The sequence below is a fragment of the Sorex fumeus genome, unplaced genomic scaffold (genome assembly GCF_029834395.1).
Source record: "Sorex fumeus unplaced genomic scaffold, SorFum_2.1 ptg000063l, whole genome shotgun sequence".
NCBI classification, from domain to species: Eukaryota; Metazoa; Chordata; class Mammalia; order Eulipotyphla; family Soricidae; genus Sorex; species Sorex fumeus.
This window is the reverse complement of record NW_026606120.1, coordinates 82303569-82317573: the sequence shown is the minus strand read 5'-3', so window position 1 is coordinate 82317573 and position 14005 is coordinate 82303569. Positions and strand designations below refer to the sequence as shown.

Below are 14005 nucleotides of genomic sequence, written 5' to 3'. Positions count from 1 at the left end.
ATGAAGGAGTGAATGAATGATTTGTGGATAAAGGACCGGTAGGTGCATAGATGAATGGATGGATGTGTGAATGAAGATGACCGGCCGGAGGGATGGGTGTGGGAATGAATGGTGGATGCATAGATGAATGAATGTGTGTATGAATGAGTGAATGCATAAGTGAATGAATGGATGCTGTTACCCAGCCAAGAGGAGCTTCCAGATAGGACAAGGAAGCCTGCAAGGACCCATGAGAAAATGATACCCAAGGCAAAGAGGCAGAGGGGCCCCTGTTGGGACACGTCGTTAGGGAGCTGGGCTGGTGGTCTTTGGTGGGGGTGCTCCCAGACAGTGCTTAGGGGACCCCCTAGGGCACCCCTCGTGATGCCCAGCCCAGAGGGTGGGACAGTTTCAGGCTGGGTGATGCAGTGCTGGGGATGCCAGGGACACCCCCACTGTCGCTTGGGGTGGGAGAGGCAGGACGTGCGGTAAGGGCACTAATCACGCCCAGGACCCCTGCCTCTCCAGGCTGCTGGACAGCCGGCCTTTATTCGCGGTGGAGGCTGGCGGGCCGACTCCCTGAGCAGTGCTCCGCTTCTCCCGCCCTCAGAGCACGCCCCCTGCCGTTGGAACGCGGTCCTGCCGCCCGTGCGGGGCCATGAGCACGTGCGGGCGCCGGGCGCTGGCGCTGCTGAGCTGCGTGTTCGCTGTGTGCGGGCTGGGCCTGCTGGGCGTGGCCGTGAGCACCGACTACTGGCTCTACCTGGAGGAGGGTGTGGTCCTGCCGCAGAACCAGAGCACTGAGACCAAGATGTGCCTGCACTCGGGCCTGTGGCGCGTCTGCTTCCTGGCTGGTAAGGCGCCCGGGCGGGAACAGCCCACACCCCACCCTCACCCGCTGGCAGGACGCCGGGCAGCTTAGACCAGGTGACCGGACACGTGCATGGCCGGCCCAGTCCCCCCTACCCCCACCGGGATTCTCAAAGGCAGCGGGAGGGTTCAGTCCACTTTGCAAGTGAGGGGAAGGGGAGCGGCAGGAGCAGGGGTGAGGTCAGCCTACAGGAACGAGTTCATCCCCTTCCACTGGATTTCTCTGTCTGGCCATGAAGGGGCAGGGGGAAAAAAAACCAACAAAGATCAAGGGTCACCCCAACGCTGACCCTTCCACCTCTGCAGGACAGCCCTGTCCTCCTACCCTTGCTCCAGGCTTCCACCAGCCCGAAGAGGCCCAGGGTGCCCTGAGCACTGGTTCCCAAGTGCTCTCTGCTGGCCTGATCATGCTTAGAGTAGCCAGGCCCTTGCCCTGGGGAGCCGGAGACCTGCCATGTGGTCACCCAGCCTTTTGCCTCAGGCCCTGGAGCTTAGGTGCATGGGGCAGAGTGAGCCAGGTTCTGGGGGGCACCAGCCTTGGGGTTGGGATGCTGGCCAGGAGAAGGCCAGCACCCTGCTTTGGGGATGGCCCTGAGGAAACTCCGGGCAGTTTGGGGTTACCAGGAGCTGCCTGCCACTGTGGCTCACCAGGCTTTGGGAACGTGCTCCATGACCCCCTGTATCCTACACACACACACACACACACACACACACACACTCGAACACACACACACACATGCACACTCACACACATGCGCACACTCTCATATACACTTATACACATGCACACACACTCATACATACACTGGCACTCACACACATGCACACACGGACACACACACATGCACACACACACCTCCACACACATTCACACATATATTCAGAAACATGCATACACTTACACCCATACACTCTCACGCTCACACACATATGCACAGTCTCACACATGCACTCACACATGCACTCACACACAAACATGCGTGCACACACACATACATGCACACACCCATACACACCCATACACACACATGCACACACGCACTCACATGCACACACATATACGCACGCTCACTCTCACACACATTCACATACTCACATTCACACACTCTCACAAACACACTCATACAAATACACTCATACACATTCACACACAAACACACTCACACTCACACACAAACACACTCACTCTCACACACACAGGTGGGCCTTGGCCAATCTCCCCCTCTATCAGCCGCTTGGCCCCAAGCCCTTTGCTCGCCCTGAGGTGGCCGAGGAGACCCTACTATGCTGGGTGTGGGGGGCTTCTCGGAGCAGGCATGGGGCTAACTGTGCCCGCGAGGCAACCCACATGGTGCCCTGCATGCAGGTGAGGAGCGCGGCCACTGCTTCACCATCGAGGATGTGATGCCCATGAACGCCCAACTGACGTCGGAGTCCACGGTCAACGTGCTCAGTAGGTGTCGGGCCCAGCAACACCGGGGGAGCGACCAGGGTAGCCCGGGGGAACCAGACCCTCTCCCAGTGCTGACGCCTCGAGCTCAGGGGGCCTAGGCAGCCGCGAAGGCCCCAATAGTGACAGCCAACTGAGACAGGGCGGGGTTGGGGCACAGGGTCAAGCGCATGCCCACCCCAGCTCTCACCAGATGAAGTACCACCAGGTTGGAGTGCCCAGTGAGCCTGAAGTTACCAACTCAGTTCCCACCTCTGGTCACCCGCTGACCTCAGACATGTCCTCCCTCAAATCCAGGCATATCCGCTGCATCTTGCAGCAGAGGGAGTCTAAGATTGGGGTTCTCATGTAGGGAACCCCCAACCCAGGGACAGAGGCACTCCCATGGCCCTCCTGTCCCTGCCTAAGCACTGCGGGCAGACCCCAGCGGGCACGTGCGGCTCAGGAGGATGGTGGTACAGGCGTGGTGACTGACCGCATCCTCTGCCCCCTCCGCCAGAAATGATTCGCTCGGCCACGCCCTTCCCGCTGGTCAGCCTCTTCTTCATGTTCATCGGCTTCATCCTCAGCAACATCGGGCACATCCGCCCGCATAGGACCATCCTGGCCTTTGTCTCCGGCATCTTTTTCATCCTCTCCGGTAAGTGGCATCTAGGGCTCCACAGAGCCGCATTGGCCAGCCTCGGGCGTGGGACCCTCTGAGTGGGTGACGGTCAGCACCAGGGGAGATGGCCACAGCGCAGCCTCAGTCCATCTGGGAAAGGGTCTGGGCCGGCTCTCTGGGGCAGAGCTGGGACCCCATGACTCTTTTCCCCCGTTTGCTTTCCAGCTCCCACTGATAATGCAGGTTTGTGTGTGTGTGCATGTGTGTGTGTGCGCACCTGTGTGTACGTGTGTCTGAGTGTGTGCATGTGTGTGCATGTATGCATCTGAGCGTGTGTGCATGTGTGTGTACCTGTGTGCATGTGTGCACCTGAGTGTGTGTGTGTGTGTGTGCGTGCATGTGCACCTGTGTATCTGAGTGTGTGCATGTATGTACACACATGTACACCTGTGTGTACGTGTGTCTGAGTGTGTGCATATTTGTGCATGTATCCATCTGAGTATGTGCATGTGTGTGCACACATGTGTACCTGTTTGTACGTGTGTGTCTGAGTGTGTGTGTGCGTGTCTGTGGTGCGTGTCTGTGTGTTTGTGCATCTTAGTGTGTGCGTGTGTGCGTCTGAGTGTGCGTGCATCTGTGCGAGTGCGTCTCTGTGTGCATGTGTGCGTCTTAGTGTGTCTGTGTGTCTGTGTGTTTGTGTGTGCATGGATATGCAAGGCAAATATTCTACTGCCAAGCCACCTTCTGGGCTAATACTTCTATCTTTATTTAAAAGGGTTAAATCTTCCCACTCTCTTCTTTCTCTTTTGGGGCCACACCCAGCAATGCTCAGGGCTTTTTCCTGGCTCCACACTCTGGAATTGCTCTTGGCAGTGCTTGGGGGACCATCAGAGACGTGGGGGAGTGAACCTGAGCCGGCCACATCAAGGCAGACGCCCTGCCCACTGCCTTCTCACTCAGCCTTTGGAGCAGACCCCCTTCAGCTCCCAGCCTCCGTCTTTCTCCTGAGGTTCCTACCGCCCCTCTCTCTCCTGCCGAACCCACCGCCCCCCTCTCTCCCTCTTGCTTAATCCACAGCCCCTTTCTCTCCTGCCACAGCTGTGACTCCCACCTCCTGGTCTGCTCAATGCAGATGTGCTTGGCCAGACAGGTACCAGGCGGCTCCGCATCCTCCCTCACTCAGTGGCTCGTGAAAGCCACCAGGTGCGCGTGATGGGAGAGAAGCCCCCGGCAGGAAGGAGGGGGTCAGCAGGAATGGGGCAGAGGGAGCGGAGACTCACACAGGGGGACACTCCCGGGGCCGGGGGAGCCAGAGGGTGAGAGAGAAGCTCAGGGGGACGGAGGGGAGCGTGGCCAGATGGAAGGAGATGGTGCGGGAACTGAGTGTGCAGTGCTCCAGAGGCAGGAGGGGGCGAGGGGCGGGGCTGAGGCCAAGAGGAGGGGGAGGAGGAAGAGGAGGAGGAGGAGGAGGAGGAGGAGGAGGAGGAGGAGAAGCATGGCAGGAGGTGGGAAGGGAAGGAGGAGGAGGAGTGTGGCAGGAGGTGAGAAGTGAGGTGAGGGTGTCATGTCCCCCTAAATTTATTGATGAGGGAGGGACCTGAGAAGAGATACTTGGATGGAAGATGGATGGTGGAAGGAAGGAGGGGAGGGAGGGAGGGAGGAAAGAAGGAAGGAAGGGAGGAGGAGAAGCATGGCAGAAGGTGAGAAGAAAAGGAGGAGGAGTGTGGCAGGAGCTGAGAAGTGAGGTAAAGGGGGGAAGGAAGGAAGGAAGGAAGGAAGGAAGGAAGGAAGGAAGGAAGGAAGGAAGGAAGGAAGGAAGGACCAATTTCCCTGGCTTTAGCTTGGGCTCTAGAGGCAATCAGAATGGCCAACAAGCATTTCTTTCCCCTCCCACCCATCCTTCCTTTCCTCCTCTGTACATGGTTTTTCCAACCTCCCCATCCGTTTTCTTGTCCCTTGGTCTCTTCGTCTCCCATCCGTCCAGGAAGCCCTCCTGCGCAGGCAGCGTCCTGGGCCGGCTCTATGCATGGTCTTTCCCCTGGATGAGGCTCTTGCTCGTCTCTCTGAATGGCCCCAGCCACAGCCCCGCAGTGGCTCCCAGGCAGCGGCGTCTCCTTGCCCTCGGCTCTGGGCCCCGGCGTCTTCGCAGTGGCCATTGATCAGAGCCCACTGATAACCGAGTGGGCTCCTGGAGTAGCTGCCCGGACTTGGGTTCGGGGCCCAGGGAGACTTGGTGACCCCCTCGCTGCCCTTGGTGGTCAGCCCTCAAGATCACGAATCACGACTATCCTGTTATTCGTCGATTGCCTCGAGCAGGCCCCAGTAACGTCTCCTTCATCCTAGCCCTGAGATTATATTCAAGGCTCTTTAGGAGAATGAGACCCATCATTGTTACTGGTATTTGGCATATTGGGTACGCCACGGGGAGTTTGCCAGACTCTGCCCTGTGGGCAGGCTACATTCGATAGCCTGCAAGTTTGTCCAAAGTAGGAATGAGATAATAAGATGTCATAATAAAATTTGCGGCTGTGTGGTTCCGGGAGCTGGGTTTTATAGTCTCTGAGTCTTGGCCGTTGATGGGATTACACAGCGCCAGGGGGCCAATTGGTGGGTGTGACCCCCACCTACTGGAATTCGGAGGATCTGGGTGGAGGATGCTCAGCTCCGATCCGAGTAGGCTTGGAGATCTCAGCCCCAGGTCCCGCTTGCCTGTGTTCCTCTGCCAGTACCTTCAGGTGTGCGGAGAGTGGTCTCAGCATGGTGGTGGCTGGTCCTGGAGACTTGGTGACCCCCTCGCTGCCCTTGGTGGTCAGCCCTCAAGATGGCCTCGCTTAACCCGAGCAGCTTCAAATCGCGCTTCCTGCAGCCAACCTTGGGGCTGAGAGCAGGCCGAGCACTGACCCTTGCCCAGGGTGATGGACGGTCACCTCAATGGCTGTGGGTCTGTTTCACCCCAAAGAGTTTCACCAAACCCTCCCTGCCTGCTCGCAGGGTCCTGGGCCTAAGGGGGCCCAAGAGTGTCCCCTGGGAAGCAGGCACAGAGCCCCCGGGGCCAGGCCTGCGGCAGGGCAGGGGTCCGGCCCAGGGGGACTCGGGGGAAGGCGTGTCAGGAAGGAAGGCGCCAACCGGAGCCCCCCGACACCCCCCTCCCCGCAGGCCTGTCGCTCGTGGTGGGCCTGGTGCTCTACATCTCCAGCATCAACGACGAGCTGCTCAACCGGCCCCGGGATGCCGACACCTACTTCAGCTACAAGTACGGCTGGGCCTTCGCCTTCGCCGCCATCTCCTTCCTTCTGACAGAGGTGAACGCCTGGTGGGGGACGGCGGGGGGCCCTGGCCGGCCTCAGAGGGGTGAGGGTACCTGCATCCACCTGAGATGCCCCAACTCTCCCCCTGAACATGTGTCCTCCCCCGTGACCCCTGCACTCAGCATGTCTCAGGTGCCCACTACCCCCCTCCCCTGCACCGTGACCCCTGCACCCAGCACTCCCCAGGGGTCCAATTTCCCCCTCCCCCCTATGGCCCCTGCACCCAGCACGCCCCGGCCACCCACTCTACCCTCTGTGACCCCTGCACCCCTGCACCCAGCATGCCTCGGCCGCCCACTTTCCACCTGCCTCTCTTCCTGCCCAACTCCTGCGTCTTGGAGGTGCCCCGGCCCACCTCCCCCACCCTTACCTGGCGCCCCCACACACCGAGCCATCCCCCGTGTCCCCCCTGCCCGCAGAGTGCTGGGGTGATGTCCGTGTACCTGTTCATGAAGAGGTACACGGCCGAGGACCTGTACCGGCCGCACCCCGGCTTCTACCGCCCGCGGCTCAGCAACTGCTCCGACTACTCGGGCCAGTTCCTGCACCCCGACGCCTGGGCGCGCGGCCGCAGCCCCTCGGACATCTCGAGCGACGCGTCCCTGCAGATGAACAGCAGCTACCCCGCCCTGCTCAAGTGCCCCGACTACGACCAGATGTCGTCCTCGCCCTGCTGAGCCGTGGCCCCCGCCGGACACCTGGACAGCCCACGCTTCTCAGCTGTCCCTGGGCCTGGTCAGCCGCCCCCCTCCCCGTGTTCCTTCCCTGCCCTGCCCCACACCTCTTGTGACGGTCCCCAGCTGGTGTCTGACAGCTGCCGGCCGGGGTGTGGGGAGACACCCCACCTCCGAGTGGCCACCAATGTGGCTGACCGCTCTCCTCTTGCCACGGAAGGGGGTGTCCAGCCTCGTGTCTGTCCCCAACGCTCCTGTCATGGCCCCGGGTGCCAGGCCTGGCCCAGCGCTTGCCCCACTGGCAGCTTGCCCACTGGCCAGGCCGAATGTCTGTGCCAGAAGCCCGAAGAGGGGGTGACCTGGAATTCTGGCTGCTTCTAGTCCCCGGGCCTGACTCCAGGAAACCCTTGTCCCTCCAGCCCCTGCCTGCATCTGCACTCTGCACCCCCAGTTGGAACTGTTCCTCCTCCCCACCGGTCCACACAGCCACCACAGCCCTGATCCCTCAGGGGCCGCATGGGGGAGGCAGTCCAGGCCCCCTCAAATGACACCACTCAGAGGTGGTCATGACTAACAATGTCTTAATACACCGGATCCCTCGAGACCATCTTCTGGGAGGCCTCCGATGCCTTAACCCCAAGCCTCACGGCTGCGGGCGGGAGTGTCCAAACCCGGCCCCTGTGGCTACCCATTGCCTCTGGGCCTGGGCCGGGATTTGCAGCCCCTGGACCATTTCGGGAAACCTGAGGGGCAGGGGGCCGGCCTTTTGGGGACCCCTCGGGAGGGTGGGGCACTGGAGGGTGGCTTCTCCCTCTGTATCTTTGTGTGGACCAAGTGTCCCCCAGACCTGCTCCCCCAGCCTAGCTGTCTCTTCACTTTCCTAAGATCCGGAGTCAGGGGTCACCAGCCTGGAGGCCACACTGGGTGTGGGAGACACGCAGCCTCCGTGAGGGAACAGCGCATGCTCTCGCCGAGCCCCGGGCCCATGTGAGCAGGACCTCACGCCTCACCCCTGTCTCCTGGGCTTGCAGCTGTCATCTGTGCCCCCACCCCGTGTTGTGGCCAGTCAGAGCAGAGGAGAACGCGCCCTCCCCCACCCCCAGTTTTAACGTCATCACCAGCTTTAGCTTCAGGGGCCCCATCCAGGCAGCCCCGTCCTGGGGTACAGGAGGGGACGGTCCCACACAGGCCTGGGAGTCGCGAGTCCATACACACATCACAGACTCAGCTGAGTCTGGGGGTCGGACGGAAGGGGAGGGAGATCTCCTGTCCCCCGTCAGCCACTGATGCTCCACCATCCTCCACCCAGGGTCCCAATTTCCTTCCTTCCCTCTTCCATCACCATGGGCGCGTTCCAGAAGATTCCGAGTCCTCCCCCACACTCAGTGTCCGCGGCCAGCGTCTGTCCCCTGCGTGCTTCCTTGTCCCCCTCACACTCGTCTGTCACCGTGCAGGGCTTGCTTTGGTGTGTGTGAAATAGAACCCGCTCGTGCCAACCCCCGCCGTCTGTGACGTCCTGAGCTGCTTCGTCAGCCTTGGTGTGCGTCGGGGGCGGTTCCTGTCCTCTGGGAGCGAGGATAGTGTGTGCAGAGTCACACGCCAGGCCCGTCTTCGTCAGCTTCTGAGCGACCCTCAGGCCCGGGGCCTGTCTGCGGCTTCTCCACCACCTGAAGGGTCTGGTCAATGATTCAGGTGCAGGCAGTCAGCTCGGCCATCAGCACATGGGCGCCGTCTCTCAAACCGACGGGCCGCACCTTCCTTGCCATGCTGTAAGGGATATACTTATGGGTGGGAGAAGGGGAACTAGCTCAAAGGGGAACTGCATGTGCTTGTGCGCTGAGGGGAGGCCCAGGTCTGATCCCCACATCACTGGACGTGAATCCTGCCCCCTGGCACTGCTGGTGTGGCTCAGATGGCCCACGCTCACAAAATGGGGCCCAAAGATTAATAAATCAAGGTGCGTGGGCCCGGAGCGATAGCACAGCGGGGAGGGTGCTTGCCTTGCATATGGCCAAGCAGAGTTTGATCCCCGGCATCCCATATGGTCCCCTGAGCACCGCTAGGAGTGATTCCTGAGTGCAGAGCCAGGAGTAACCCCTGAGTATCCCCCCAAAAGTATGAGAAATGGGGGCTAGAAGCAGTCGGGGTCTCTAGCCATGCTCTCCTGGTTTCCTTCCATCAGGACTCACCCTCCTTCCACCCAACCGGGATTCAGGCCCACCCTGCACCCGGCCCCCAGAAAGCCTGCTGAGGAATGCTTTCCCCCTTAGTGCCACACGGGGAGTTAGTAGGTGGGTGTTGCCTAGGCCAACCTGTGTTCCCACCAGCCCCATGCGGTGCCAGGGCCCCTCCTCAATAATGCTCAGGTCTCTCCTTTCTCTAGACAAAAGGGGTGCCATCAGTTTCCCCAAGAAACAGACCCACACTAGGAGCTCACAGAAAGGGGTTTAGTGAGAGAAAATGGTGGCAAGGAACTGGACCATGGAGGGTGGAGGCTGGGATGCTCACAGTCTGATGGGGGAGGTCAGCAAGCCAGAGATCCTGACATCCAAGATCCCCTGCTGGTAGATTTACTCTTTATTCTGTGTGTGTGTGTTGTGGGTGGGGGGGGGTGTTGGGTGTGTGTATTGTTTGTTAGGTGTGTTTGTGTGTGTTGGGTGTGTTATGTGTGTTGAATGTGGTGCGTGTGTGTTGGGTGTGGTGTGTGTGGGTGTGGTATGTATGGTGTGTGTGGTGTGTGTGTGTGGGATAGTGTGTGGTATCTGTGTTGGGATGTGTGTGTTGGGTGTGGGGTATGTGTGTATTAGATGTGGTTGTGTATTGACACGGTGTGTGTGTATTGGATGTGATGTGTGTATAAGATGTGGTGTGTGTGTGGTGTGTGGTGTGGTGTTGGGGATGTGTGTGTATTAGATGTGGTGTGTGCGGTGTGTGTGTTGGATGTGGTAGTGTTGGGTGTGGTGTGTGTGTATGGTGTTGGGGATGTGTGTTGTTGTGTATGTGGAGGGTGTTGGGTGTGGTGTGTGTGTCGGGTATGGGGTGTGTGTGTGTTGTGTGTGCATTTGATGTGTTGTGTATGGTATGTGTATGTGGTATGGGGGGTGTTGGTGTGTGTGTGTGTGTTGGGTGCGGATTGTGTTTTCAGCTGACAGGCAAGGCCGCAGAGTGAGGAGAGCAGTGGGGGTTGCCTTGGGTCTGCTCTACCAAGCCTGTGATTGAGGCTTCAGTCAGACCACAGCCCCTGAGCCCCTTCACAGAGCCACAGTAATGCTCCAACAAAGACGTTTCCCAGAGAACAAACTCTCACTGAGACATGACTGGTGGGGGACGGTGTTCAACCCTGGGTCTGCAGAGTGGGTGGGGGAGGAGTAAAAAGCACATTCTGTGTGTCCACGTGGGCACGGTCACATGCACACACACACATACACACGCATGGACCTGCACCCCTCACTCACACGTGCGCGCTCGCCCAGGGTCCCTCATCATGGTTCGGTCTTTCTGGTGACAGCCCCCACCCCCGAGTCTCAGGAGCCCAGCCAGAGCCACCTCATTATTGCCCAAGGTCCAGCTCTCACCCCGGAAGCTCTGGGGCACCAGGTCTGGCCTCAGGACCCAGGTCAGAGCCGCAGAAGCAGAGATGCACCCGGCGGAGAAGCAGGGATGTGCCCGACGCTCTTTGCAAAGTGGTTCCAGAGGCGCCTCTGAGGGGGTTCCTGCCTGTCCCGTTGCTTCACACCACGTTGGAAATCGCTGCAGAGCCAACTGTCACGGAGTGCCTCCCTGAGATGGGCCACTCGCGCGCCTTGCTGGCTAGCGGCAGGGGGGAGGCACGCTGTGCGAGCGAGGGCTGTCTGGGAAGGAGCCCCAGGTTCATCCAAGCACCCCAGCAGCCCCCCGCCCCCCAGCAGAGCCCTTGCGGACAGGCTCAGGCCGAGGCAGGAGGCTTCGGCACATGCCAGCCCACGGACCCCATTTCCCGCTGACTCCTGGGACCTCAGAACGAGAGGCTTGTGGGAGGCCGTGGGCGGGGGACCCCGGGAGTCTGAACCTCGTCTGCTGCCGAGGATGGGGTGGCTATTTCTGTTGCCTCCACAGAACCCTGCCAGCTGCACCGGGCCTGGGAGGTGTCAGGTGAAAAGTGGGGCGTGAGCAGATGCTGCATCGCCTCATGGGGACGTGGGTTTAGAAACCGGAATCGACAGTGTGACTCGGTATCCCCGGGGGCGTCCCAGGAGCCCAGCGGGGAGAGAATGGCAGAGTGCAGACCCCACCGAGGGGTGAGCACCCCCCTCAACCCCAAGCAGCAGCACCCCCTATTTTCCCCCACCTCGGCTACACCAGAGAAACAGAATCCATGGAAAACTCGCGTGGATGAGTAAGTCCCTGGCAGGGCTTAGGAACGGAGGAGGAAGGGAAGGTTGGTTCTGCAGCGCAGAGGGGGTGGGGTGGGGAGGAACACCCCAGTGGGGGGGCCCTGAGCAGGTCCTCAGAGGATGGAAAGGGGAAGCCAGGTGCAGTTCACCGTAAATCCTGAGGTTCTCACCGCTGAACCCCAAGATCTGCGTCGGCAGGCTAGGACAAAAGTTCCTGCTAGAACATTCTAGAAATGTTGACTGCACTCCGCTGTTTTAACTTGCTTGCTTTCCTTCCTTCTTTTCTTTCCTTCCTTCCTTCCTTCTTTCTTTCTTTCTTTCTTTCTTTTCTTTCTTCTTTCTTTTCTCTCTTTCTTCCTTCCTCCCACTCTTTCTTTCTTTCTTTCTTTCCTTCCTTCTTTCTTTCTTTCTTTCTTTCTTTCTTTCTTTCTTTTTCTTTCTTCTTTCTTTTCTCTCTTTCTCTTTCTTCCTTCCTCCCTCCCACTCTTTCTTTCTTTCTTTCTTTCTTTCTTTCTTTCTTTCCTCTTTCTCTCCTCTCTCTTTCTCTCTCCTCTCTCTGGAGAAGCCAACCCCGCCTCTTGGGCAGTTTCCCTAGAAGCACTTCCCTTTGTTTCTGAAAAAGCAAGGATTGTTGAAGACTGTAGTTTCAGGGGTCATTTCCGCAGTTCATGACTAGACAAGTTTCTCTGACGGTGGGGAGCACCCAGGACCATGAGGAGGGGCCAGGGCAAGGATGCTGGAACACGGAGCTGCGGGGGAAAGCGGGCAGTTTATACCTGATGATGCACTCAGGAATTACTCCTGATAGTACTGGGGTGGGGGAGGATATGGGATGCTGGGGATCAAACCTGGGTTCAGCCATATGCAAGAAAAATACCCTCCCTGGTAGACTATCGCTCTGGCCCTATGAAGCTGCTTCTTGGTGTTGCTTTTGCAATGGCCTTTGACCTTAGGTGCTCATTCTTCTCTATCCTTGGAAGAGTGAGAGAGAGGTTGTACTCTGAGTGGTTTCTAAAGAAAAACAAACAAACAAGGATAGTTTCCAAAGCACCGGCAACAGGAAACGGAGTAACAGCAAGCATCCTCACTTTCGCCTCCTTCCCCACATAGGGTCCGGGTTCCTCCATTTCTCACGTGAAAGACTTCCTGCATCTGCAGTTATCGCGACTGCTTTTCTCTGTAGAGTTCCCCTCTGTACCCCCAATCACTGAACTCAGTGTCTAGATTTTCTCCTTGACCCCCAGCCCGTGCTGATGAACCCTTTCTTCTGTTCTCTCCACCTCCTGGAAACTGGTAGGTGACTCTGACTCCTATTGGATGGAGCGAGGGGAGGGGGTGCAGGCAGGGCGCCCCTGTGGGAACCTCCTGGCTACCTTCCTTCTGGGTGGCCATGAAGAGCCACCACAGGGACCATACTTCCCAGAGCTTGCACAAGCTGACGTCCTCCCTCTCTTTCTTCCCCATGTCTGCTCTCTGACGTCCTCCAGCGGTGTGCAGCCCATTATGTGGAGATCCCCAAGGCCCCCACAGATGGACACTGGATGGTGGTGGAGGGGTGGTGGTTCAACCACAGTATTTTGCCGACCTTGACTGAGAAAAGTCACTCTTGGCCCTGATCCTGAGTCCCCAGGCCTCTGAGATGGGAATGATTTCGTTTATTTTTTGATCCATCATATTACAAACCCTCCCCTGAAAAGTCCAACCCGATTCAAGGGCGCGGATCTACCCACTTCTTTAGCCAGCATTCAAGGAGGCCCAGGACAGAACTGGAAGGCCATTTCCGGGGAGGCTGGGTGAGTTTCAGGTCATCGTGGGAACAGCCTGTGGCCAGGAGCTCAGGCCTCGCTGCCCCCGCACACCCTCTCCCACCTGCCCCCCCACTTCCGAGGAGGCCCCATCAGCTATGAGTCATCACTGGAGCCCCACAGGAAAAAAAATGCAAATGGATTTTGGTGAATAGGGAACTAAAGCCACTTCTGTGTGGGAGAGGATGCTATAATATCAGGCTGTCGCTAAATTAACGTTATTAAACAAATGCGCAGAAATAGCAGCCGTAATTACTCCCCTACAGTAGCTCGAGCTGAGCTTTCCGCGCCTGTGTGTGCCCCCGCCCTGCCCCAGTACAGGGCTGGCCAGGCTCCTTGGTCTCCTGTCTCCTCTCTCCGAGCCCCGACCCAGGAAAGGACCCCGGGGCAGCTTTCACAACCGCTGGGAAAGAGATAAGGCTGGAAGTTCACTTCCACAAGCACCTACTATGTGCCAGGGGACTCCACCCCACTCTCAGAGTAACCCGCAAAGGACGCGCTCTTAGCCCCCCTGCTCGGAGCTCGTGTGACTCTCCCAAGGGCCCCCGAAGCATGTGACTGTCCTGTGAAAGGCCAGGTTTGACCAACTCCAAAGCCCAGGCCCTTGACCCTCCACTCCACATATTCCGCCCCCAAGTCTCCCTCAACTCCTTCCTCCAGGGGGGCTGGAGCAATAGCATAGTGGGGAGGGCATTTGCCTTGCACGGGGCCAACCCGGGTTCAATTCCCAGCATCCCAAATGGTCCCCTTAGCACCGCCAGGAGTAATTCCTGAGTGCAAAGCCAGGAGGAACCCCTGTGCATTGCTGGGTGTGACCCAAAAAGCAAGAAAAAAAAGAAAAACGTCTTCCTCCAGTTCCTGCAGACACTTCCTGCTACAGCCCCACACATGGTGTGCTCTAGAGCCGACTGTCCTCAGAGTCTCCGGGGGCCCCTCCCAGCC

At 58.7% G+C, this 14005-nt stretch overlaps 1 protein-coding gene and 1 pseudogene across 1 annotated transcript; both read left to right on the top strand.

Moving 5' to 3' along the window:
• The first annotated feature begins 623 nt into the window (after positions 1-623).
• On the top strand, positions 624-6897 carry CACNG5 (calcium voltage-gated channel auxiliary subunit gamma 5). The gene is made up of 5 exons (XM_056127697.1): positions 624-833; positions 2216-2302; positions 2799-2939; positions 6060-6205; positions 6631-6897. The coding sequence occupies exons 1-5, from the start codon at positions 638-640 to the stop codon at positions 6886-6888; spliced, it is 828 nt and encodes a 275-aa protein (XP_055983672.1). The 5' UTR covers positions 624-637; the 3' UTR covers positions 6889-6897.
• Positions 6898-11892: 4995 nt separating this feature from the next.
• Positions 11893-11996, top strand: LOC130036215 (uncharacterized; annotated as a pseudogene).
• Positions 11997-14005: the final 2009 nt, after the last annotated feature.